Source organism: Mytilus edulis, chromosome 2 (assembly GCF_963676685.1).
Source record: "Mytilus edulis chromosome 2, xbMytEdul2.2, whole genome shotgun sequence".
Taxonomy (NCBI): domain Eukaryota; kingdom Metazoa; phylum Mollusca; class Bivalvia; order Mytilida; family Mytilidae; genus Mytilus; species Mytilus edulis.
In genome coordinates this window covers 95,083,288-95,109,770 of record NC_092345.1, presented here as the reverse complement: position 1 = coordinate 95,109,770, position 26,483 = coordinate 95,083,288, and the positions used below count along the sequence as shown (strand labels likewise).

The 26,483-nt window shown below is 30.2% G+C and overlaps 1 protein-coding gene across 4 annotated transcripts in view; it reads right to left on the bottom strand.

Annotated features, from left to right (window-relative positions):
- Window positions 1-836: 836 nt before the first annotated feature.
- The window catches only part of LOC139513530 (rifampicin phosphotransferase-like), a 58,232-nt gene continuing 32,585 nt past the window's right edge, over window positions 837-26,483 (bottom strand). For 2 of the 4 annotated variants that reach the window (XM_071302131.1, XM_071302130.1), the window contains exons 19-41: window positions 25,511-25,628; window positions 24,825-24,919; window positions 24,067-24,138; window positions 22,600-22,706; window positions 21,199-21,271; window positions 20,660-20,752; window positions 19,550-19,717; window positions 17,737-17,868; window positions 17,095-17,179; window positions 16,154-16,242; window positions 15,754-15,816; window positions 14,670-14,765; window positions 14,128-14,187; window positions 12,633-12,733; window positions 11,359-11,425; window positions 10,629-10,700; window positions 9,855-9,946; window positions 9,401-9,479; window positions 6,321-6,372; window positions 5,649-5,725; window positions 4,613-4,715; window positions 4,281-4,355; window positions 837-3,701 (exon numbers count right to left, since the gene is read on the bottom strand). In XM_071302131.1, coding sequence (XP_071158232.1) covers window positions 3,646-3,701; window positions 4,281-4,355; window positions 4,613-4,715; window positions 5,649-5,725; window positions 6,321-6,372; window positions 9,401-9,479; window positions 9,855-9,946; window positions 10,629-10,700; window positions 11,359-11,425; window positions 12,633-12,733; window positions 14,128-14,187; window positions 14,670-14,765; window positions 15,754-15,816; window positions 16,154-16,242; window positions 17,095-17,179; window positions 17,737-17,868; window positions 19,550-19,717; window positions 20,660-20,752; window positions 21,199-21,271; window positions 22,600-22,706; window positions 24,067-24,138; window positions 24,825-24,919; window positions 25,511-25,628 — 2,025 coding nt within the window. In that variant the 3' untranslated portion in view covers window positions 837-3,645. Of the gene's footprint in view, window positions 3,702-4,280; window positions 4,356-4,612; window positions 4,760-5,648; window positions 5,726-6,320; window positions 6,373-9,400; window positions 9,480-9,854; window positions 9,947-10,628; window positions 10,701-11,358; window positions 11,426-12,632; window positions 12,734-14,127; window positions 14,188-14,669; window positions 14,766-15,753; window positions 15,817-16,153; window positions 16,243-17,094; window positions 17,180-17,736; window positions 17,869-19,549; window positions 19,718-20,659; window positions 20,753-21,198; window positions 21,272-22,599; window positions 22,707-24,066; window positions 24,139-24,824; window positions 24,920-25,510; window positions 25,629-26,483 lie in introns of those variants that run through there. The other 2 variants (XR_011662457.1, XR_011662458.1) reach the window with 2 other exon arrangements.

Sequence of the window (26,483 nt, the reverse complement as noted above, 5' to 3'; positions counted from 1 at the left end):
ACTTTTACTCATCTACAACAAATTTTAATATCAAAAGAAAAATCAACACTCACATGTTGATTTTACTAGCTGGTGTGGGACTGCATCCAAACTATCAAAAGGTTCAAAACACACTGCAAATACTCAGTGCAATCTCATTTAATCCCGAAAATGAGACAACAAAATAAATTGACCCATTATAATTAATACTAGCTGAGAAACTGATCTTATTATTAACACTTAGTCAAATTTATAAACTCATGAATATCCTCGAGGACAGTTTAATGAGCCCTGTCAGATTAACATTAACCACAAGAAATCATTCTATACACCAACTGTAGTTTTAACAATTGCTTATAATGTTTCAAGATAAATTGACAAATCATTAAAACTTAATGTTAATTACTGAACCATTAACTACAGTTAATATATACTATGATATATATAACAATGAAACTATACACCAAATATAGTTGTCCTATCACTCATAATAAATGAAATAAATCAGTTGATGCCAAACTTCAACAATTTCTTATCAAGTCATTAAACCATGAATATAAGCTCTCTAACAATAGATATATGCCACATCCAACCAAAAGTCTTCTTTTTTTAAATATATATCATACAACTCATCAACCTCCATAATTATAAGACTTATAAAAAAGTGTTTGCCATGAGAATGCAGTCAGATAAGCATCTCTATGTCTTGCATACTGCTACATTCCATACACAAGTACTAGTATGACAAAAAAAAAGATAGCTTTTTTAATAAAACGGGCTTTATCAAATAAATCAGTAAAAATACACCAATAAATATCACAAGTTAGTAATCATGTATATAAATAATGTAAAACATTTATAAATACAACCTATATAATATACTTCATTTAAGCAAAACTTGTACATCCAGAATCTAGTTGTAACAATAAATGACACACTATACTTATACTTTGTTTACATTAATGATATATTGGTTCTTTAAATGAAAAGCAACTCCTCCTGGATAACAAAGTAAATTTTACATTAAACATTGAACAACATGTGTCTCCAATAAGAGAGAAAGTTTTTTTATATCTATTTGTTCATATACTCTTTTGCAAAGGCTAAACAGGAACGTAGGTGGCATCAATGCCACTAAATCACATTCAATTAAAATATGTCTTACCAATCATTTTGTAGAGTTTCAAAAGATTTGGAGTCAAGTGACAGCCATATATGAAAATAGCAAACAAATCAAATAAGGTATTTCCTATTTTCTTGTGTTATTGCCAATTAAAACAAAATGTGATATTTAAAAAACTTTTTAAACCCACAATTATTTAAGAAAAAATGTATGTTGGCATTGCTTTCATTGCAATGTTTCTGTTATTCCTTAGGCTTTGATTTCCATTTATAGTTGATGTCTTTTCCTTGGTTTTAGTTTGTTACCTGGATTTGTTTTCTCAGAATTGATTCTGACTTTTGAAAGCTGCTATACTGCTGTTGCCTTATCTGAGTTGTGCAAATATCTTACTTGTCCAGTAACTTCTCACAAAAAGATGAAAACATGATTTCTTTACTGCCCACTATGACACCCAATCAGAAGTAAACTAGGATCTTTATGAATGGTTTAAAATTTAAAATTCAAAATCATGACATTTTCTTATATATATTCTTAAATTCTGTCTATTTTTGTTCTTATCTGAACTTGTAAATCATTAAAAAGAATCCATTCTCACAGTTTTAACATTTTCCAGGAATGTTATCTGTTTAAGTTGATCACATACTGACATTTACTGCTTACTTTTCATTTAATAAATGGTTTTGTACAAAATGTAAATGAAACAAAGTATCAAATATTCTAAAATATACAACAAAATAATAATACCTCCTTTTTTATTACCTTTTACATATTAATCATATGGCACTTTTATGATTGATTTTACAAAATAAAAAAATGAATCTTGCTATATCAAAATTTCCATTTATATCTTCTGTTATAAACTATTATCTAACAATAGACAACTTTCGAGTTCGATGCATTTCCGTCAAAAACTCTGGTTTTAGTGAACGTCATTTGTGTGTTTAGGGGCGTCGTCACTTCCATTCCAATGTTGAGCGAGTGGTTGGAAAACTATACTTCTATATTGTACGAATTATTCGGCAAATTGAATTCTCAAAATTGACAATCAGCATTGCTGTCATTAGGGAATTGTCATTAAGTATCTACAGAACAACCATTATTTCTAGTTTATCCTGCACAATGACGATCACTAAGACGCTTGATGAACGTAAATAGTGCAGGGATACAGGCGACCCCCTCTATCTGGTAAATGACGTCATAAAGGCGCGTATAATTGACAAGTTTTTTCCGGTGACGGATGAACTCGAAAGTGGTCTATTGTTATGGCAGCTAATAACAAAACAGTTGGATTTCTTAAAAAAATAAACAGCTGTGCCATGAGCGCATGATACGCCCTACGTCTTGTGTGGAAGTTTTATGCAATAATCATAAATAGTTTCTGAGAAAGTTTTAAGCAATAACCATATATTGTTTTTGTGACACAGCGGGACATGTGAAACCCCCCACCCTGTTTTTTTTTTTACAGAAAACTAAATATCACTAAAATAAAATTTTGAATCAAAACCAAAAAGTATACAGATCTTTAAATTAATATAACAAAGAAGTGTGTAAAGTTTTAAGCAATAATCATAAATTATTTTTGAGATACGGTGCGACATGTAAAAAAACCTCCCTATTTCTCCAAAATAAAATTTTGAATCATCACCAAAAAGTATACAGATCTTAAGATTAATATAACAAAAAAGTGTGTAAAGTTTTAAGCAATAATCATAAATTGTTTTTGAGATACGGCACAACATGTAAAAAAAACCTCCCCCTTTTTTACAAAATACTCAATAACTCAAAAAAGAAATTTTGAATCATCACCAAAAAGTATACAGATCTTTAGATTAATATAACAAAGACATATGTAAAGTTTTAAGCAATATTCATAAATCGTTTTTGAGATATGGTGCGACATGTAAAAAAAAACTCCCCCTTTTTTACAAAATACTCAATAACTCAAAAATGAAATTTTGAATCATCACCAAAAAGTATACAGATATTAAGATTAATATAACTAAGAAGTGTTTAAAGTTTAAGCCATAATCAAGAATTGTTTTTGAGATACGGTGCGACATGTGAAAAAAACACACCCCTGTTTTAGTTACAAAGTGCCGTAACTCAAAAAGTTTTAATCTTATTTTCACCAAAAAGTATACAGATCATTTGACCATCATAAGAAACAACTGTATTAAGTTTCATGAAATTTGGATATGTCGTGTTCAAGTTACGGTGCGACATGTTTACGCCGGACAGACAGACGGACAGACGGACGGACAGACAGACAGACAGACGGACGGACGGACATTTGTATACCATAATACGTCCCGTCAAAATTTTGACGGGCGTATAAAAAATATAATGATTTTAAAAAAGTAGCAGATGCTTCCTGAAAATATTTGTGAAACATAACTTTCAAATAATAATTGTACAAAGTTATGCACAGACATACATATTTGTTGATTGCAATTTCTCACTATATAAATCATTCAAAAAAAATGTAATTGCAGTAGTTCAATTGTGTGTAGTCTGTTTTAGCACCTATAAATTGACGTATTTGTTCAGTTTACAAGTCTTTCAATCGTTCCAGCTTGACCATCCAAACGAACATGATCTCCTAAAAAAATATGATCACAGATATATATATAACTTTCATCGGGATACTGTATCACAAACCAGGTTAATTTCTATTTTAATTTAGGTAAAAATGTACCCACATCATATTTTGATTTTTTGTTTTTTTATAAATTCCTGATTATTTGTATATTTCTAAATGTTCCTTTTGAATTAAGTCAGTTTTGTTATTTTGAAAGGGTTCAGTGCTTAAAAAAAATACAACAACACCAACACCAACAAATAATTTATTAGAGTCTCACCTCTATAAAACATTTGATATAAAACACAATATAATATTAACAGATCAATTTATAAATAAGCCACTCTAAAAAGAGTTATGAGAGACTGTAAAACACCCATTAAAATACAAACAAAATTGTATTGATTGGTTTTCAATTCTCAAAAGGGTTTAGCAACAATTCAAACTACATGTAAAACAATGATTAACATATTTAAATCTATGACATGAAATCAAATATTTATTTCAAGATCAATCACAAAATTTTGTTATTTGACTTATTTTAAATTGTACAGTCACATTAAACTAGATTAAATGAAATAAATAACTGTATAGAATTACCTGATTGGAACATATTAGTTGCATTAGGTACATTTACTATGCATGGTAAACCAAATTCGCGGGCTACAACTGCTCCTAGAAGTAGATAATTACATTGAAATGTAGTTATTACCTGGAATTACATATTTAACTAGCAATACCAACTGTGAATCCTTAATTTTAATTTTAATATATAAATGTGTATATTCTATAGCAATTGATCATAATGCAAGGTTAGGTTATAACTACTTTACTAGAATTAAACATATGTATCCCTTTCATTAATAGAAGTTATTTCACTAAACAGCTGGTATTAACATCATGTCATTTGTTTTTTTCTACAGAAAACTAACCATGTGACACAAGTCCACCAATTTCTGTTACCAGTCCTGAGATAAGTGGGAAATATGGGGACCAACCAATGTCTGTATATAACACTATCAGTATATCACCAGCCTGTAAAGCAAAACTGTATATAACACTATCAGTATATCACCAGCCTGTAAAGCAAAAAGTCTGAAAATTGATTATGATGATTAAAACTTTACCCTATAGCTTTTGCTAATCTGATTTTATAAAAGATAGTTTGTCCTCATTAACAAAGCAAACATATCTTAAACCCTTTTCAAAAAGCGTAGAAACTCCATAAGTTCAGGGAGTCTTTAAGTTGCAAAGTTTCAAGGAATAAATTTAGATGGAGCAAAATTCAAAGATTCATTTTTAGATGAAGCATAATTCAGGACATGTTTTAGATGTAGCATAATTCCAAGATTCATTTTAGATGACTTTACTCTAAAGTAAATTGAATGCACTTTATAATTAAAAAGAAATTCAAAGATTTATGGCATATGCATTAGACAATATATAGATAACACATAGCTGAGAGGGTGATAGAGCAGATTTTTACCCTGAGAAAACATTGTTGACCGCGGCGATCAAAATATGGCATTTTAACGTGAAGTATAATAATAAAGGTTATTTCTGATGGTTAAATTCCAACACTGTAACAATATGGCAAAGTGTAAAATTTAATGGTGAATAACCATACCTAACAAAGTGTTTCCTGTAACAAAATAAGGAGATGTGGTATAATTGAAAATTGTAACAATCCTCATAGAATTCAGTGTTTCCCATTATAATATTGGAATTAGACTACTGTAAATTCAGAAATTATTGCGAGGTTTTTATTATTGCGAAAAATGCGACGAGTTGTAAACACATTTATTTGAACTTGCATTTTGAAATATTTTATATAAACTCAACAGGATTTTTCTCAAAATCGTAAAAATTAGAATCGCATTTAAGTCTAAAATGACAAAATCACAATAATAAATGCACACAATAATTTGTGAATTTACAGTATTCAGTAGTATATTAGCCTGACTATACCTGGATGTCATCAGCTTCAGGAAGACTTTTCACAACTCTACACACACCAGTGATTACACCATGACATACAGGCATGCCTAAGAAATAAATATTGTAATTTAAAATAAAAATGTTCATATTCAATATTAAATTGTGCACTTCTACACAAGAAAAAGTTAAAAAAAAAAAAATAAAGTTAAAAAAAAAAAAAAAAAAAAAATTAAAAGAATGTTTCTATGAAACAGGGATAGAAATGTTGATGTCCCTTCAATGTTTTTCACAATGGTTCAGCAAAATAAGCCTTCTAAATACCATTATTTCATTATAACATATTGAAAAATATATCCACCAAGTTTAATTATCAAACATTTCTCAGTATTTATAGGTAGAAGTAGTCTCCAGTTTGACTTTTCGCGAGGACCCATTTCTTATAAAACTTTGCCCATTTCTTTCCTTAAATGCTATTTCTACATTTAGTAAAACTTCATGGCAGTCAGTTTTATAGGCTGTGAACTATAGTGTCAGACCTAAACTGAATTTCATAAAAATGCTCATTGGCAATGATACCAAATCTTCCTATTCCTATATGCAAGTACTATAAAATATCTATGGAAAGAGTTAGTATTTGTTTTAATTCAAATAATAAAAGAATGTTATTCCCTACAAAATTTTTTAACATTCACAATATATCACCTTTAAGAGAAAATGTTGCTGTTCTTTGAGCAGATAGATCTTCTTTTGTCATCTGAAATTATTAAAGACTGTTTTAATACAAGAAAACTTAAGGTACAACAAATAGAAGTTTTTAATGACCTTGTCTGGCTATACTTAAGGTAGATAGGGTGTCTTCCTCCATATTGGATTTGAAAATACCAGAAAACAAGGTCTAGATCTTTAATAGAATGTGCAAATTTTGAGAGTAGTAGGTAATTCATGTGTAAGAACTTTCATTTCAATATAGAAATGACTTTTTTTATCATATTTATGGTTGTATTTTACAAAACACAGTTAAACTTTTATTTAATTAAATTTTTTCCAACTTTTTCAACATAAGGGGAGGCAACTCAAATGCAAGGGCAGATAATACAGATTAAGGAACTTTTACGATAGAATGTGTTAGGAATTTACCTACTTTATTATGTAGCAAGAAAACGGGTCCGGTGAACCCATTTTATTCTTTTTCTTAACTGAAAGCATACTATTAAAGCTATCTTCTCATATGTTTTCTCAAAATTCTATGGTGTAGTTTACGCTTCATTGCAGAAAATTTGGTTTTCCATGCATAATCTATACAAAATCTGTCAATTTTGAACACCGTGTAGCATGAAAATAAGCCCTGTGACCAATTCTTTTTTTTTTCTTTTTTTTTTAAAAGCTTGATATAAACTACATTTTCGCAAATTATTAAAAATTCTATGGATTATAATTTAGACACCCCATCTACCTTAACACTAAAATAGTTATATAGAGGAGTAGGTACATAATTTCAGGGTACTATTTGGCTCCTTATTACTATTGGGTTCATAATTGTGTTTCAATTGACGCAAAATTGTGTGAGAATTAAAAAGAGAATGATCTTCATTTCACTTTACAATTACACCAAATTGAGCAAGAAAAAAACAAAAAGGTTTTGGTAAAAACTGACAAATATTTCTTGATTTGACCTAAATTAAGCTTGTTTAGGCATAGGAATCATATAAAACAAATTCAAAACAGTAAATATTTCAGTCAGATATTTTATAACGAACATAATGTTAAAATGTCTATGGTCGAATCATGCTCAATATGTTTGCAGTCTAACCTATGGCTTACCACTAATGGTTTTCATGATTACTATCATTAAAGGGCAATTACATTCTATAAGGAGTCATTCAGTGTTTTCATTCATATAAGTATTTTTGTAGATCTTAAAGACATTTGACAGCTTCTTTTCCAAGGAAGAAAAAGTATTTATTGAGATGAGGCAGATGAAAAATATTTATTACCAACTCAGTTCATCACTACAGGAAAAATGCCAATCCTTTCATTTACAAATTTAGAATTAAGGATTGCTCAAGACCATATGCATAAATCTTAAAAATCAAAGGAAAATTACTTTCTTTTATCTAAAGTAGAGTAAAATATTCAAGAAAACTCAAAACAAACATGATCTTACAACACAGAAAGATGAATAGACTGACAGAGTGATAGGTTGATATCATAATAGGTTTGGCAAAGGCTTATACAATTACTACTTTTTTTTAAATTTTTTTTTCAATTTTTCCTTTATAATAATAAATGGGAATGTGTCAACACTCCGAAAACATAAATCCTCTTTGTCAGTTCATAAGTATTGGGAGTCTAGAATAAAAAGTAAAAAGTCTTTTTAATGCCTGCACTTAAAGTCATAAGGGATTACTAAACTACAGTCATGCCAATTCATGCTAATTAAAGTAAGGAACTGCACAGAAATATGTATATAGGAAATTGTGATTAGAACCGATGTTGAAGGTGGTAAAAAATGAAATAACCAAAACTGTGATTAGCTTTTATATCTTTGATTTTTTTTCATTTTCTACACCTTTAATAAACAACTGTGTGAAGGATTGGGAAGGTAAATCTACAATTTAACTTTACCTGAGTTTGAATCTACAAATAGTACAAAACATGTCTTGCTAAAATATTAAGAATAAAGGAGTTTGGTGTAAACAATATTTTATCGTGAAATATAGAAGTACATTTTATATACAAAGTCACAAAATGGATTCAGAAACAAGCAAAGAATTTAACTGTGATTTGCATATAAGCATTGCATCTTAAAGTCTACAAATTCTTAGAGAGACTTGAACAGTATTGGACTTCAGTCTATATAAAACATAAAACGTTCATTTTATAATGTAATAGAGTATCATGGCATGATGCTGACTGTATATATATGTCATGGCAAAAGAACCTGATTTACGATTTATTTATTTATAGTTTTAGGGAGGAAAGATTAAAACCATGGATGGTCTAGATCTGAAGGTTAATGCATCTAACAATTGTTATAATAAAAGATGTGTATATTTATAATAATTTGCCTTAAGGATGTACTTAGGTGAGGTTTTGGCATTTGTGTCAAATATTCGGACTTCTTGGTGTTTTCCCATACAATACAAGGTAAAATATTTTGCCCCATAACACCCATTTATTTTTTCATACAAGATTCAATAGCTCATAAAAGGTCATTTCCCAAAATTATAGCAGATTGTTGATTTTATTTCTTTTGATTTGAGACCAAAATAATACCTATACAAATATAAGGTAAAAGTCTGAATCAGCCTTTTCCCACCATATTTCAAATATCAAATATCTCGAAAAGGAGGTTCATGACCTATCAATATTTTTTGGCTTATTTTGATTCTTAACCAATGTTCTTTTGACTTATAGTATCAATTTTAAATTCTTGATTTTTTTACTTTCACAAACCCTCACCTAAGTACATCCTTAAAATTTGTAGGAATGTACAAAAATATGCATGTATGTACTGTAACTTTAGATCTTATTTCCTGCATTTATTATTGCAATTTTGTCAATTTAGCCTAAAATGTGCCTTCAATATTTGCGATATTGAGCAAAATCCTGTTAAATACATATTTCAAAATGTAGGTTTAAATTATTGCAATTATAAACCTGCATTTTTTGCAATAATAAAAAATGTCGCAATAATTTCTGAATTTATGGTATTATTATGATAAAAATATTTTCAATATTTTAATGAATTTCCTATTATTTAATTAATGTTCAGTACTTACAGGAACAGGTTTTCCTACATTCATTTTGAGAAACCTGAGCTCCATCTGTGTGGGAAACAACTTTTTTCTCCTTATAGATCTGTAATAATAACACAAGTATCAGTAATATAACTTTAGATTGCAAGAGCATCAGCTTTATGAACTGAAGCAATATCAGCTTTGCTCCAAGGTCACTACACACATGTTTGGTTTAATGTTATATAAAAGAAATTTCTGATTTTCACATACTATCTAAATAATAAAGCAAAGAATAAGACAGATAAAAATATATTACAGTACTTCAGGAAGACTTTGTATATTGATTTGTATTGTTCTTAGGAAGAAATTTGAATTTATCATTACTTTTAAATTGAACTTATGGCTTTGATATGTTTTGAACAACTATCAAATTCTTTACTCAGTCATTACAGTAAGGAGAAGGTAGTTGGGGAAGTTCCTCACTGTACATACTTACTTATAAATGAGTTTAGGAGATCTGGTTTCTATTAGTTTCCCAATTTCTGTATGAGTCAAAAAGAACAATAACTCCTTCTCTGGAAGTCTTCCCTAAAATGAAAACACAAAATAAAATATTGTATGTGATGGCTGTTTCCTATTACAACTTATCGTATGCATTATTTTTTGTTTATTTCATGCACAAATGAAGCCATTGGTTTTCTCTTAGAATTCTTTTACATTTTTTTTATGCTGGGGCTTTTATTGCTTACTATACACATGGGTTCTGATCATAATTAAAGGCTGTGCTGTGACCTAGTATTATGCATCTCATCACCCATTGATCTCTAACGGTTATTATTTGTCTCATTGGCAATCCTACCACATCTATGTTAATCATGACAGTCTATGAATGAGTAAATCTTCCTGAAACTAAAGTCACAAAATTATTCCAAAAATTTACTATTTGAAGGCTATAGAGATTTCGAACCTGGTTCTCATGACCATAGATGTTTGAACTGCCTCCAGGTCAAGAATAATTTAAATTTGATATTACAAGATACAGTTAGATAAAGTTTAAATGAATTGAATGATGTGAGACAGCAACCCTATAACACAAAAAGTTAAATATAAATAGCAAGGTGGGAGGATATCTTATAATTGTTACCTTTAAAACTAAAAATAAAATAGGATACACCTCCTGCACCAGGATATTTTCTTTGTTATGTACCTTATCTCAACTTCCCCCTATCACAACCTAAAATACTCTTCATAATAAAGGTAAACAACTTACTTCTTTGACCATCATCTCAGCTAATGTCCAATAAGCTTCTTTAAACTTATCTGCAACTTTAATACTTAAAGACTTAAAAAGAAAGAAAGAAAATCCTTTTATCTATATTTCATAATTCTAGAGCTATATGAAATACATTAGAATTATAAAACAAAGTTGTGCTCTTTCTTATGGCAAGGCATCTGAACTTTGAAAGTGTGGGTTATAATATAATAAAACTGACAACTTTTAAGTTTTGTCGACACAGGTCTTGATAGTCTATTACCCATGGACCTAGCCTAACACAGTCTAATAACTGAGTTAAAATGTAATTCAATTAGATATGTGAATTGTAAGCAACTCATACAAAGGAAAGTTCTAGTGATGTTTTACTTTATTTTTGCCTGCCAGATGTTGTGATGTGTTCAATCAAAAAAGTTAATCATGTGATTTATCTAACTATTCTTTTTATAAGTGTATCTATTGTTTGAGTGATTTCCTGATAACTGCCTCACACAGTAAAATAGTGCTTCAAGGTGGTACATTTTCAATGTTGACCATAAGAAACATATTTGAATCAATATGCCATTTCTGTAACTGTAATATTATTTATTGTTAAAACAATCATTTTTCACTGCTTATTTATAATATAATAATGATATAATAAATAGTTTAGCTTCTATAAAAGAACTTGCTTTTGGTTTGTATGAATTAAACAGTTTTCAGGAAGAACAAAAAGCCAAAATTTTACCTTGCCCCATTCTCTTTGACCAACTGCTTTTCTTGCTTTTGGTAAAACAAATGATCTGAGTATTTTTCTACAAAAGAAAAATAAGATTTAACACATTTAGTTTTACTATGAAAAAAAGCAATAATAAGATAGACTGATTTAAATCAACAATGGAGAACCAAAAACTTCTTAGGAAGTTTTGCATCCATAGTTTGAAAAAGACATATTTTTGGACAGGCAGGAGAATTTATGTTATACTTGAGTAATTTGTCATTAAAATGCTTCAGGCAGCCTGATACTACTGCAGACGTCAAACCCTCAACAGTTGGATTGTAATCAAATTCTTGACATAATATAGGTTTCTGACACAAAATAAATTGTCTAAGATCTTAAAAATCTAGTGCTCAATACTGTGCAATTGAAGATTTCTTCTTTTCCAAAATTTAGAAAAAATAAATAAATATGAACACCTATAAAAAAAATCCTCCCCAACTTTTTGTAACCCCCCTCCTTTTAGAGCAATTACCCCATTACTCAGTCCCAGTCTTCCCTTTGTAGTATGGAACCTTGTTGTACAATCTAAGAGAGATCCATACACTTAAACACAAGTTATCGTCTGTAAACTCAAAAAATGCTTTTTTTAACCCATTTTTTGCCCCTAATTCCTGCATGTTTGGGGCAATTACAACAAAATTTTATCCAGCCTTCCCTATGAAATATGGAACCTCGGGGTACAATGTCAAAGAGATCCTATACTTACACATAAGTTATTGTCCGGAAACTACAAAAATACCTATTTTTGGCCCCTTTTTGGACTCTAACTTCTTAACTGTTGGTATCATAACCCCCAAAATCAATCCCAATCATCCTTTTATGGTATTGAATCGTATTGTAAAATTTCATAAAGATCCATTTACTTAAACTAAAGTTATTGTCTGAAAACCAAATGTGCTTCGAATAGCAACGACAACATCATAGCATTATATGAACCAAACAAAAAATTGCGGTCATTTTAAAAGAAAGAAATGGAAAATAATGGAAATTTTGAATGAAAAGCTTATAACAATGATCAACGTTTGACATGAAATCAATTTCTAAATACTCTGGTGAATAGAATAATGTATGGCTATATTGTGTGTTTCCAAAATAAAAGTGAAATTACACTTATTTTTCAGTTGGGATTCCAGTGTAACCTGTCTAATCTGAAACCTGAGTATTCTCGACACATTTTCATTCCCAAGTTTGTCGGATAACACGGGTTACTTTGTAATTTATTTCTTGGTATAAATCCTTACTTAGCCATCCAAGGTAATGGGGTTTTGATTTGTGCTATAGCTTCATCACAGCTTAATGTCTTTCTGGGTTTCTGGCTGTAAAGTTTGTTCTTCAATACAACCTAAAATGAAAAATAACACCATATATGTTTAATTTGTTTGAATAATATATAAAAAAAACAATAAAAATATTTGATGCCATAATGACCCGAAAAAAAACCTATTTATTAATAAAACATATACCAAATAAAAGTTAGATAATAACATCTTCAAAATAATTTGGTTCAGGTGCAAAATGTGAAGAGGTCAAAGCAGTCTATCAGGTACTAAGATCTTCATTGACATCAATGTATGGGGGAATGAAATAAATATCAAAACCTGTTCAGTACATGTGCCATTATATATACACTAACTTGTTTTATAAAGAGTTGCAAATATTTCATTCATAACCTGTATGGAAAACAAATCCAGACTTCATTTTCAATCATTAAGGATTACTTTCAGCTTATATTTCTATATGTTAGTTTTTCATAAATGGTGTCTCATTGCAATTCATACCACATCTTTCTTATTTTTATATCGATTAGAATGTCCAATCATAAACTTTTAAAAGAGAATTGTAATCACTTATCCTATAAAAGGGTTGTGACAGGTATTTATTATATTGGTTCTGGTCACTTTCAGTGACAGGTATTTATTATATTGGTTCTGGTCACTTTCTGTGACAGGTATTTATTATATTGGTTCTGGTCACTTTCTGTGACAAGTTTTTATTATATTGGTTCTGGTCACTTTCTGTGACAGGTTTTTATTATAATGGTTCTGGCCACTTTCTGTGACAGGTATTTATTATAATGGTTCTGGTCACTTTCTGTGACAGGTATTTATTATATTGGTTCTGGTCACTTTCTGTGACAGGTATTTATCATATTGGTTCTGGTCACTTTCTGTGACAAGTTTTTATTATATTGGTTCTGGTCACTTTCTGTGACAGGTATTTATTATAATGGTTCTGGCCACTTTCTGTGACAGGTATTTATTATATTGGTTCTGGTCACTTTCTGTGACAGGTATTTATTATATTGGTTCTGGTCACTTTCTGTGACAGGTATTTATTATATTGGTTCTGGTCACTTTCTGTGACAAGTTTTTATTATATTGGTTCTGGTCACTTTCTGTGACAGGTATTTATTATATTGGTTCTGGTCACTTTCTGTGACAGGTATTTATTATATTGGTTCTGGTCACTTTCTGTGACAGGTATTTATTATAATGGTTCTGGTCACTTTCTGTGACAGGTATTTATTATATTGGTTCTGGTCACTTTCTGTGACAGGTATTTATTATATTGGTTCTGGTCACTTTCTGTGACAGGTATTTATTATATTGGTTCTGGTCACTTTCTGTGACAGGTTTTTATTATAATGGTTCTGGTCACTTTATGTGGCAGATATTTATTATATTGGTTCTGGTAATTTTCTGTGACATTTATTCTCCACATAAAAGTACATGTTACCTTAAGTGACTTCACAAGCTTTTCAGGTTGTGATCGCCATGACCTTTCATAAAACTCAGCCTGTAATAAATCAAACATAGAATATATTCTAAAACAGAACAAAACAAGAATTTGTCCATAGTACATGGATGCCCCATCTGCACTATCATTTTCTATGTTCAGTGGACTGTGAAAATGGGGTAATAAAAATAATAAGGAATGATTTAGTAATCAAAGCATCAAAATATTTGAACATGACGTTGAATTTTTTTATTTCTTTGTATCTAGAAGCTTCACCATACTGGTATGTTCATTCAAATCAGATGGCAAAAGATTTTAAGCTTTTTTTTATAAATAATAACATATTGACATGGATTTAATAATAAGTTATAAAGTTCAAAATATTTCAAAGTGGTTATCAAAATACACCTTTCATGAATTTCAGCATCTAAAATATTCAATGTAAAAGACTGCTCATCCGGTTAAATATTGATAGTTGAACAGATCAATACAACAGCAGGATATAAATTAGCATGTGTGGATCAGTAAATGTGTGTACTTGCCTCTTTAACATATCTGTGACCATGATGTTCCATGAAGGTATCAAATGAGGATTTTACACCGGAGTAAACACCACTTTTTATTAAGTCAACACATTCCTGGAATATCATAGGAAAAAATATAAGTATAGTTAGAGCTGCTTTTAAAAGTAGTCAGAGTATAGAAACAACATCAATTTCTAATTAAGTAAAATATATTAAATCAAGGTTTTTCATTCACAAAGTCTTAAATTAATTCTGAAATTTAACTAATGAAGTAAAAATTGTTTATTCATTAGCTGGAATTAACTTTGAACCAACTTTTATTTAAGAATTGTTACTTTGGTTCCTTTTTTCTCTTTTTGTTATTTTTTTTTATGTTTGGTGAAAACTAGATTTCAACTGAAATTTTCAGTTTGTATCAAATGATGTTTCTTAGTGCCACTCTCCCAGGTATTGGGAGAATTTAAGAACTCATAACAGAAATGCCTTTTTATGGATCATGACTGAATTTACGTTGAGAGTCTTTAAGATAAAGGTTTAACTACAAGTATCAAATAAATTTAACAAAATCAATGATCCATGACAGAGGTCAAGGCCAGTTGAAACCCTGCCATATGGACCTGTACAACATACACCATACACATAATACAATCATCTGACACTTCAAATTATGTATAAAATAGATGGGGAATCTGTTGATGGGACACAGATGATGCCCCGCTTGCATATCATATTAAGTTATAATATTCAAGTTTTTTGGTAATAAGTATTGTATAAGTTTCATAACATTTGGATGAGGCAAACTTAATTCTGCAATTTTTCCTTTTATATTGGGGCATCATAACTCTAGTACAGTTACTCCACCAAAATTCAAACTTGATCTGTGTTGCGTAGTAATAAGCGTTGTGTATAAGTTTCATAATATTTGGTAGAGGCAAACTATAGTTAGAGAACGTAAACCAACTTTGGGATGTACGAATGTACAGACAAACAAGGTAAAAACTGAATGCCCCTTCTGCTACAGCTGGGGCATATAAAATTGAATTAATTGCAAAAACAGGAAGTAGAAATAACCAAAGTTTGAATAAGTAAAATAATGTCTTACCTGTGAGTTACTTGACAGAAACTTTTCACTACATCCTGCTTTATCTATTTCTTTGGCTAAATTCTATAAATAGTACAAAAAAGATAAACTGTTTGCCTCTTCATACCAATGCTTTACACTGGCTATGACAGGATAAGTCAAGAATTATATATTGATCAAACATGTATAACATTTTATATCATTGTGTTTAATGTTGTCTAAGCAATCAAATAATTTAATGAATTTGTACTACAGGTCTAATAAATAATGCCTCAAAAAGACTGTCAAGCAAAATATACCCACAAAGAAGTGTAATGAGATGAAGTCTCCTCTAAACACTTTCAAGAGATGAATGGTTATGTCTTTAGGACAATACAATTACACAAAGATGTACTTTTTACAATAGAAATATAAAACTAACCTGTATAGCAATAGGAACTTCTGCACTGTATACTTCATCACATTTAGACAATAATAACGCCACATCAGCACAAACTTCTGTTGTGTATTCTATAAATAAATATGTGAAACTGTCAACATATATTAGTTCTGCCTAACAGAAGTTCACTAGAATAATTTGTTATAAACAATGTGTATTCTATTACAAATATGTGACACTGTCAACATATGTTTGTTCTGCCTAACAGAAGTTCCCCTGAAAAATTTGTTATAAACAATGTGTATTCTATTACAAATAAGTGACACTGTCGACATTTATTTGTTCCCCCTAACAGAAGTTCCCTTGGAAACTTTGTTATAAACATTGCAGTTTGAAAAACTGAACTGACCAATCAAAATCAAGAATTTCCTATGGTCTTCAGGTTTTTCCTTGTAAGTAACATTTGTAAGAATCTAAATATTGAAATTCAAAATAAATCATTTTTTTTCATACAAAACTTTATAATTTGCAAAAATTAAATATCCACCAATTATACATCTAGACTTACGATTAAGAATATTGATCACAAGTCATGGACAATTAAGTATACTTACAATAAATCTTAGTCGTAAGTTATTTTGTGAAACTGACTCCAGAAAGGGAAATAAAGGATTTGGTTAATGTCATATATGTTAACTGCTGACACAGAAATATGTCATGTGTGTGTAATACTGTAGCAAAATATGAAATTGAAATTAATATGGCCAAACTTTGTAAACTATGAACAAGTTTCAGTCAATGAACCATCACTAAGGTAATAGGACCAACTAATCAAATAAGAAATGAGATGTCCCAATGCAAATACAAATGCCAACCAAATAGCATGGACTGTTAATATCATTAGCAATTCATTAAACTGACAAAATCACTAACTTTTTATGATTATTGATGACTGAAACAACATTACTAAGTTTAACCTTTACCTGTTTTGCCTTGCAACAATATTCCTACTACAACAGCTGCCCAGGTCCCTGACTGACCACTTTTAATCATAGATGTCTCCCATATCTACAATGTATTTATTCATGATCATTTTTGACGATTTTTTATGAGTTATGATTAAGTGAACTCATTTTACAATATCGTTGAAAGCCCTCAAACAGATATATTATGACACCAGAACATAAGATATGGTTCAAGCTTAAGAAAATTAGTTCCATTTATTATAAAAAAATGTTAATACATTGTACATCCAACTTAAAAAATTTGAAGGGATATTTATTAGGTTGCTTAGTACAAAAACTTAGGGAAATTGGAGTAAGCAGGATAAACAGTATTGTAGTTCCATCGGTTTAACTTAAGAAGTAAATTGGTTTATATGTACATTTATTATACAAGCTGGAATTATACTACCATACATCTTACATGAACAGGAAAGGGTTTTTCAATTTTATCATTGTAAATAAAAGTTACACGCCATGTATTATCTGACAAAAGACAGTCAGCTGAGGATTCATTCAAATATTATTCTTAAATCAAGAAACTGCAAAATGACATCTGTATTTTATCCATTTCAAACTTTAATAGAATCTGTGTAGAACTAACAGTTCAATTATCATGTATACCTCATAATAATCTTTGATCCTACTGTCCAAGTCTGTATAGAATCCAGCACATGTAGTCTGACCTTCACCTATCTTATAAGTCTTAACCTTCTCGTACCAGGATTCGCATACAGCTGTCCTCTCATTATATTTCTGATAAAATAAAATAATACAAAGAATGCTATTACATGTACCTGTAATATTGCCTTGACATAAATTTCATCAAATCATACAAAACAATGTTGATTTTCAAAATCAATTACATTTTAAAAGGGGAATAACACCTCAAATGCCTCTTTAAATTTAACAATCAACTATGATTTATTTAACTCATAACATGCAAGAAATTAATGATGCAAACCTTTTGGATAAAACTCATTTTATTATGAAGACTGGAGAGTGTTTATGATGATTGATCTGCCATACTATTAATTTTTTCAAAGGGGCATAACTCCCACAAAAGTACCATTTAAACTCTGATTTTTTAATTTGTTTGAGATATTGATGATGTTAAATTTTGAAATAAATTTCCTTAAAACTCAGATGAAAACTGTGTGTGAGTAATGGCAACTACACTACTTATTTTTCATATTTTCTTTTTCAACAGGTACGCCATGAAAAGAATAAAAGACCAGCCCTAATGTTTAACTCATCTAGACTACCTTTGACAAAGTTTATGACAAGGTTTTGTTATTTTTATCAATTCTAATCCTGAAAATTGTGCTAATTGATCAAGTTCATTATATATATATATATATTTTGATAAATAACAAGTCCTTGGTACATAAAAATTTATTTTGATAAATAAAAAGTCCTTGTATTTAATAAATTACTATTAGGTAACATCACAAGTCGTTACTATTAACCATAGATAACAATTCTGTCTGATGAACCGTAGGAGATGCGGTGAAAGCGCTAACAGAAACAGTGTTTGATTTATGATGTGATTTTTTGTGTTTTTTATTTTTAGACTATATAACGACATTTGTTTTACATGCACACGTATAAAACTTGCGGTTTTTATCCAACGCAATCATAGGTTTGAACGTAGTTTTCAATTTAGACTCGTTTATATTTTTTCATTTGGGCTTGTATCATATTTTCCCTCTGGTTTATATGATCCGTTCATCCTATATTGACTCTTAAAATTCAAGAGTCTATCTAAAAAATGAGGGTACTTTTTATATGGCCTTTCAAATACCGTTTCGATCCCTAACATCACTGAAGAGACATTTATTGTCGAAATCCGGATCTGGTGTACTAAAAAAATATTGACACCATATGTTTATGGCATAACATCGTGGCCACAAGTTAAATTTTTTTTTTTTCTGTTTAGTATTAAATTTATATTAAGATTCATTTTGTTACATCTTGTGATCAATTTTATTTGGCAATCGCCAATGGCAGTCAGCAGGGTTAAAGAACATCAGTTGTTTGACCTGTTAGTCAAATGCGTTTTGTTTAAATATACTTTTTCACTTTTTTGGTCTTTTGGAAAATGTTGTTTGTGCTGTTTTTAGACCCTTCTACAACGAAATTTGTTTTACATGCATACATATAAAAATTGCGGTTTTTATCCAACGCAATCATAGGTTTGAACATAGTTTTCAATTTAGACTCGTTTATATATATATATATAATGAACTTGATCAAACAGGATGCACATGCAGATATTGAAAAAAATCTTCCTATCATATACTCTTTTAACACATTACAAAAAATAATTTCTTGAAATTTCTATAAACACATTTGCTTAAGTAAAATGTAAAAGAAGTTCAGAAGTACAATATCTTTTGCTACATTTGGTGTTTCTATTAATTCACTTTATACTCACTGAGAAAGAAGATATAAATGTGTTCAGTCTCCTCCATAAAGAGGGGACACCACCACAATAGTCTACCACCTCCTGATATGACAGGCTATCCAATGACTGACCAATCAGATTTAACTCAGCTGCATCCTTCTTACCAATGAAGTTGTTAATGGCCATTGTTTCTATCATCTGTAAGGAGGGTGATAAAGGATTATTTTCATGCAACATGTTTTGCCATTTTTATTTCACGTGCAGTCATGAAAAGGTTTGTTATTCACTGTGTTTTGTGAAATCGGTAAAAGATCTACGTAAATCTAAAATCTTTCTGAGTGAGACTTGGATTAGATTTCTTGGTTTTTAAGATCTCTCAATGGCACAGCAACCCAACATTAAAAATAACATAAAGACATCTAAAGGTCAACACACATTCTTCAATTTAAGGCAGATGTCTATCTAATATGTCAAGCCTTTAAACACTACCGCACCTAAAACAGATGATATCAAATTGCAAAGAATTTAATTCTCAAAAATAATCAGTCAACACCAAATCTCTAAATTAAAAAACCAAACAACAATTTAACATAGGACAACTATGGAAGAGGTTTCTGATCAGGGACAGAAATATTAACAACATGTGCAAGTTAGTTTAAACTTTTTTTATTTCCATCCTTCACCGGTTTTAATCTTATCAATTAGACTTACAAATGGTCCATAAAAGATTAACCATGAATATCAGTACAGGGAGACATTAACTATAAAACAATATAATAAACGTAATACAAACAAAACAATAATAAATAATAGTGTATCAAAAAATGTTAGCAGTAACTGAAAGCCAGCTAAAAGTACTTAACCAACTGATATCAGATCACAGGATTCTACATTATAATATCTGTGGCTGTACTTTACAAATCTTTTTTTAAGTTATTTCAAATAGACAGAAAAAATATAACAGTCATTTCTTATAATTTAATTCTTAATTCCATTTGAAACCGGAGTAATTCCTGAAAAAACGTTGATCATGTCACGGTCACATGTCAAAATTATGTCTATGAGCTGATAAACAAAACACTTTCAGCCAATCAGAAGACATGTTACATCCAAAATTAAATCATATACTTGTAAACTTACAGTCATATTGATGAACATGGTTCCACAACATGATAGTACAATGTTGTCAGGATGATTAAGATGTGGACCCTCAGCCATGATCTCAGCATACCTCTAAACAGACACAAGAAAAGAAATTCAAATTCATTGAATAAATCAAAGTTGAGCACAGTTTGCATACAAATCTAATTGAAGACACTTGGAAAGTAACATTTATTTGATGTACCAAATTCAAAATAAAAGATTAGCCTCTCAAAATATGTTTTTTCTTCCACTGAAGCAGCTCTGGATTTATAATGTCAGTGTCTATACTCCATGAACAAAGATACAGACCTTTTTAAAACCAACATTTGGTCCAGGGCATTAGATATTATTTTGAAATAAGCAACCATGAGCTGGTTCAGACCAAAGCTGTTTTTTTCTTCACCAAAAATATTATATAAAAATATCGCAGCATTATATTTATTTTACTATAACATAGGACATGTGATGCATGTATACTGAAACAAACAGAGTTTAGTTCATTCAGTTCTAATACACATTTAAGACACTAAACTTACCAATAATGCAATGTTAATAGCTGGTTTAAATATTGAGTTGGTGAGTGGAGTTACTGCCCCTGGCATCATCTCTCTGTAAAATACAAATATTTTCTCAAATCTAGGTTAAATAAAAGACAAAAACTAAATATAATCAGTCCACCATGAAATTTACTAGTTAACAATATTTGAATACAATGGCGAACTTAGAGGGGAGGGGGACCATGGTGGATTATATAGGGGATCAATGAAAAATTACTGGAGTGGAACCCCTCTAAGGCAGTCATTGGGGCCCAACTTACGAAAAATTCTGGATTCAACAGTGGAATATTTCTGTTTAAAGGCCCCAACAAAGCTTCAAATTAGACTATCAGATATGATATGCATTTTTCTAAATTTACAGATTTTTTTGGTCATTTCTGATCCATTCAACTTTCAGACATAATTTTCACAATAATTTTTAGGTGGTAAAAATTAAAAGTAACAGGCTAATGATACTTATATACCTAAAATCAATCATTTCTATTCTTCAAACATCTAACATAAACCATCAAAATCAAAAATTGTGTATCGAGTTGTATAATAAAGAGTCTATATATACTCTATTATAAAATTGAAATAATCTAGTCAATTAAAACTGCCAGTAAAGAGGTTGGTATTCCGATTATAACTCAACCTCTGAGTCTAATTGTGACTTTATCATGACAATTGTTCTTCATATTGGTGCTATTTCATTACTACTACTTAATAAACAAGAGGCACACATGTATTGCTAATATGGTGAAAAAAATTGCAAATTTGCTAATTAGGAAGTTTAAATGCATATGATGTAGTTACTTTTTGGGGTTGCTGATAATTTTTGCAAAATTTAACATAGATTCTTGTTAAGAAACATGAATAAGCCAAAACAGCAAAAAAAAATCACATTTCAGGGTTCATAACTCCAAAGAGGTTGGTTGTGAAAATTGTCAAAGCAGATATATATTGTCATGTTTTTTTTGCATGATCATTTTTTCACTTTAAACTTTAACCTATAGTTTTTAAAATAACAACTAAAAAACTAACAAGAGTGCACACACAGAAAAGTTTGGCACTTTGCCTTCTTTACTGATCATTGATAATATGTTGACAGTTCTCAATATTAAGCTTTACTACAACTATCACTTTAATTAACTACGATCCAAGAAAATGAGGTCAAGGTTAGATAAACCTAACTTGAAATATATGTACACCTTACAATCATTCCATACACCAAATATGCTTATTATATAATTCACCTATTGCATATAAAATTGAGAATGAAAATGGGGAATGTGTCAAAGAGACAACATTCCGACCATAGAACAGACAACAGCAGAAGGGCACCAACAGGTCTTCAATGCAATAGTATTTAAGCAATATATTACTATAAACAAACAATACCCAATATTTCCAGTTGTGAGAAATTCCCTCCCAGTAACTAAAGGATCATCAAACTCATGTAACATATCTTCATGTGTCTCCTGGTCCATGGCAGTAATAGGTCTAGCCTATAAAAAAAAATTAACAACAATATGTGATATTAGGACACCATGCATTGCTCATACTAAAACTGTCACATCATATTTTAATTTTCTATTCAAACTTCTATGTTTGCACCTGTCCTAAGTCAGGAATCTGATGTACAGTAGTTGTTGTCTGTTTTATATGTAGTTCATATGTGTTTTTTGTTTCTCGTTTTTATATAGACTAGACCTTTGGATTTCCCGTTTGAATGGTTTCACACTATCTATTTTTTTGGGCCCTTTATAGCTTGCTGTTCGATGTGAGCCAAGGCTCCGTGTTGAAGGCTGTACCTTGACCTATAATGGTTTACTTTTATAAATTGTTACTTGGATGGAGAGTTGTCTCATTGGCACTCATACCACATCTTCCTACATCTATTCTATTCTGATGTAAAAATAAAACTATGCATGTAGTGACTTGTGACTTGTGACATTATATACTTAGTTACCGGTAATGTTTAAATTATGTAAAAATTAAGATTAATGGAACTTTGAGAAATTCAAATAAAAAATAAATATTTCTATTGTTGTTTTCTTGTTTACAAATTTGTATAAAATAAGACAAATACTGAAAAGAGAATGACATTTGTCCATATGATACAAACACAAACAGTTTATATATAAGTGACTATAACAGTTCTTACCAGGAAGCCAAAGGTGTTAATACACCTTCCTTATATAAAAGGTGATAACTATTTAGTCTCAAATGACATTTGTTTCTGGCAAGACAAGGAATTCACAACAATGATGTTTTCTGTGATAGAATTAATATTGTGATAATTAATCATTTTCAATACTCATACTGAATTAAATAGTCAATCTCACAGCAAGAAAAACAAGAAAGTTGGAACAAGAGTTTCCCAAACACCACATTTATTCAAAGAAAGGGCAAGAAAAAGGTCAAAGTCTCAAATGGATTGGTTGCAATACTTTTGACTGAATGTTGCTAAAAGTTTCAAAGTCTTAAAAAAGGAGAAAAATTACTCAAACAATTCCATAATAGCAGGTGCAAACTTTACATGTATATATTCAATCTTCCAGTGAAGTTAAGGGGATTTGGTTTGACCTGCAGCATGCTGGATTCAAAATCCTGACCTCTATGTTGACGGAATAGTGGTACAATAGTAAGACTGGCTTGACAACTCAGCCTGAGTGAGTGAGTGAGCCTCTTAAGCAAGAGAAGTCATCAGTCAAAATTGAAATGTATATTATGATCCATGATGCCATTATGTTCAATTTAAAAAACCAAAAAGCGTCTATCAATAAGATCATTTACAACATCCAGACGTAAAAACAACCAATATTTTTATGAAAATTCAATTAATGTGGTTGAAATGATATGTACCTGCAGCAAATAGTAATTTCCACCAAACATTGCCCATTCTATATCTCTAGGACTACCAAAATAGTTCTCAATCTGTAAAAAAATTATTATAAAAAAAATATCAATTATTACATTTATAAACAAGACTGTGTCCATAGTACACGGATGCCCCTCTCGCACTATCATTTTACATGTTCAGTGGACCGTGAAATTGGTGTCAATACTTAAATTTGGCATTAAAATTAGAAAGATCATATCATAGAGAACATGTATACTAAGTTTCAAGTTGATTGGACTTCAACTTCACCAAAAACTACCTTGACCAAAAACTTTAACCTGAAGCGGGACGAACGGAAGCACAGATGAACGAACGAACAGCGAACGAACGAACGGATGCACAGACCAGAAAACATAATGGCCCTCTACTATCGTAGGTGGGGCATAAAAATCTTAATAGACTGTTAACTTTAGAGTATTTCATTTTTCGGCAGGTTATCTACTCTTTATCAGGACATAGTGGTTCTCAATCAAATTAGAGCAGCTAAAAGAAGTAGAATCATACTTACAATCTGTGACATTTGAAAGAAAAGTAACTGTTTTCTTATGACAATTTGTCTTAATAGAAAACTAAAAACATTTTCTTTCCGCAAAAAAACTGCAGCAATTGTAGTTGATTTACTTGACAGTACCACAAATTTCTATCCAAGAGTAGTTTACAATGTGTGACCTGTTTCAGCCGTAGCATACTTATTGCAAATATTTTACTGGTACAACATTACCTGTATAGCTTTATGGCACAGTTGTAGTATTTGTTCATCTGTCATGCAACATGTATTCTTTCTATCTATCTTTTCTTCTATCACTCCTCCACCATCTGAAATATTACATAAAACTTTCTAATAAAACCATTATCCATACTATTACTGTCTGACACATATAGTCATATCATATTGGAATGAACCAGTCATCTTGGACTTATGGAACATTTCCCTCTTCTAGTCCTTTTGTATAGTCCATTACTGCAAACGAAAGTTGTTTTTGTGGTAAACTTCTTCATGCTTCTGGCCAGGTGAGATAAAAGAGGTTTGATATCAAACCTGCAAATATCATAAAATGAAAACCATGTAGGACCAAAACAGAAGTTGTGAATACTGTAAATTCAGAAATTATTGCGAGGTTTTTATTATTGCGTTATATTTCATATAAATTTACCAGGATTTTTCTCAAAATCATAAAAATTAAAATCACATTTAAGTCTAAAATGACAAAATCGCAATAATTTCTGAATCTACAGTAGTAATTTTTTTCAAGTGCTTTGAACCTTCAAAAATTTACATTGAAATAAACCATATAGTACAGACTTAAATTGGGGATAGTGTAATGATTTTTTTTTATTTTGAATTCCAAAGTAATTAAAATATAAACTTCAAGTTTGAACATACACTTAGCATTTTAATTTTAATACCTTTGATAGACATAGCTACTTGCTTTTCCCCCAATGATTTCTCAGCAATGTTTAACTGATTGTCCCAGGATCTATTTACAAAAATACTGTCAGGAGTTGTCTTTCCTGAAACAACTGACTAGAAAAAAAAAGAAATAAAGAAATAAACAATATTCAAAAAGAAGAAAATGTCTACAAACTTGAATGAAAAAAAAATATGATTCAATTGATTGTTTGGTTCTTGGTGTCCATTGCTCCAGCAGATAAAAAAGGAATCATATTAAGGTGATTAATCTCAAATGGGGGTCATGGTAAATGATTAATAAAACTAGAGGCTCTAAAGAGCCTGTGTCGCTCACCTTGGTCTATGTGAATATTAAACAATGGACACAGATGGATTCATGAAAAAATTGTGTTTTGGTGATGGTGATGTGTTTGTAGATCTTACTTTACTAAACATTCTTGCTGCTTACAATTATCTCTATCTATAACAGTACTTTCTGTGGAAAATGTTATTGAAAATCTTCAAATTCTAAGAAAATTGTTAAAAATTGACTATGAAGGGCAATAACTCCTTAGGGGGTCAATTGACTATTTTGGTCATAGTGACTTATTTTTAGTTCTTACTTTGCTGTACATTATTGCTGTTTACAGTTTATCTCTATCTATAATAATATTCAAGATAATAACAAAAAAACAGCAAAATTTCCTCAAAATTACCAATTCAGGGGCAGCAACCTAACAAACGATTATCCGATTCATCTGAAAATTCCAGGGCAGATAGATCGTGACCTGATCAACAATTTTACTTCCTGTCAGATTTGCTCTTAATGCTTTGGTTTTTGAGTTATAAGCCAAAAACTGCATTTTACCCCCATGTTTTATTTTTAGCCATGGCGGCCATCTTGGTTTGTTGGCCGATTTACCGGACACATTTTTTTAACTAGATACCCCAATAATGATTATGGCTAAGTTTGGTTAAATTTGGCCCAGT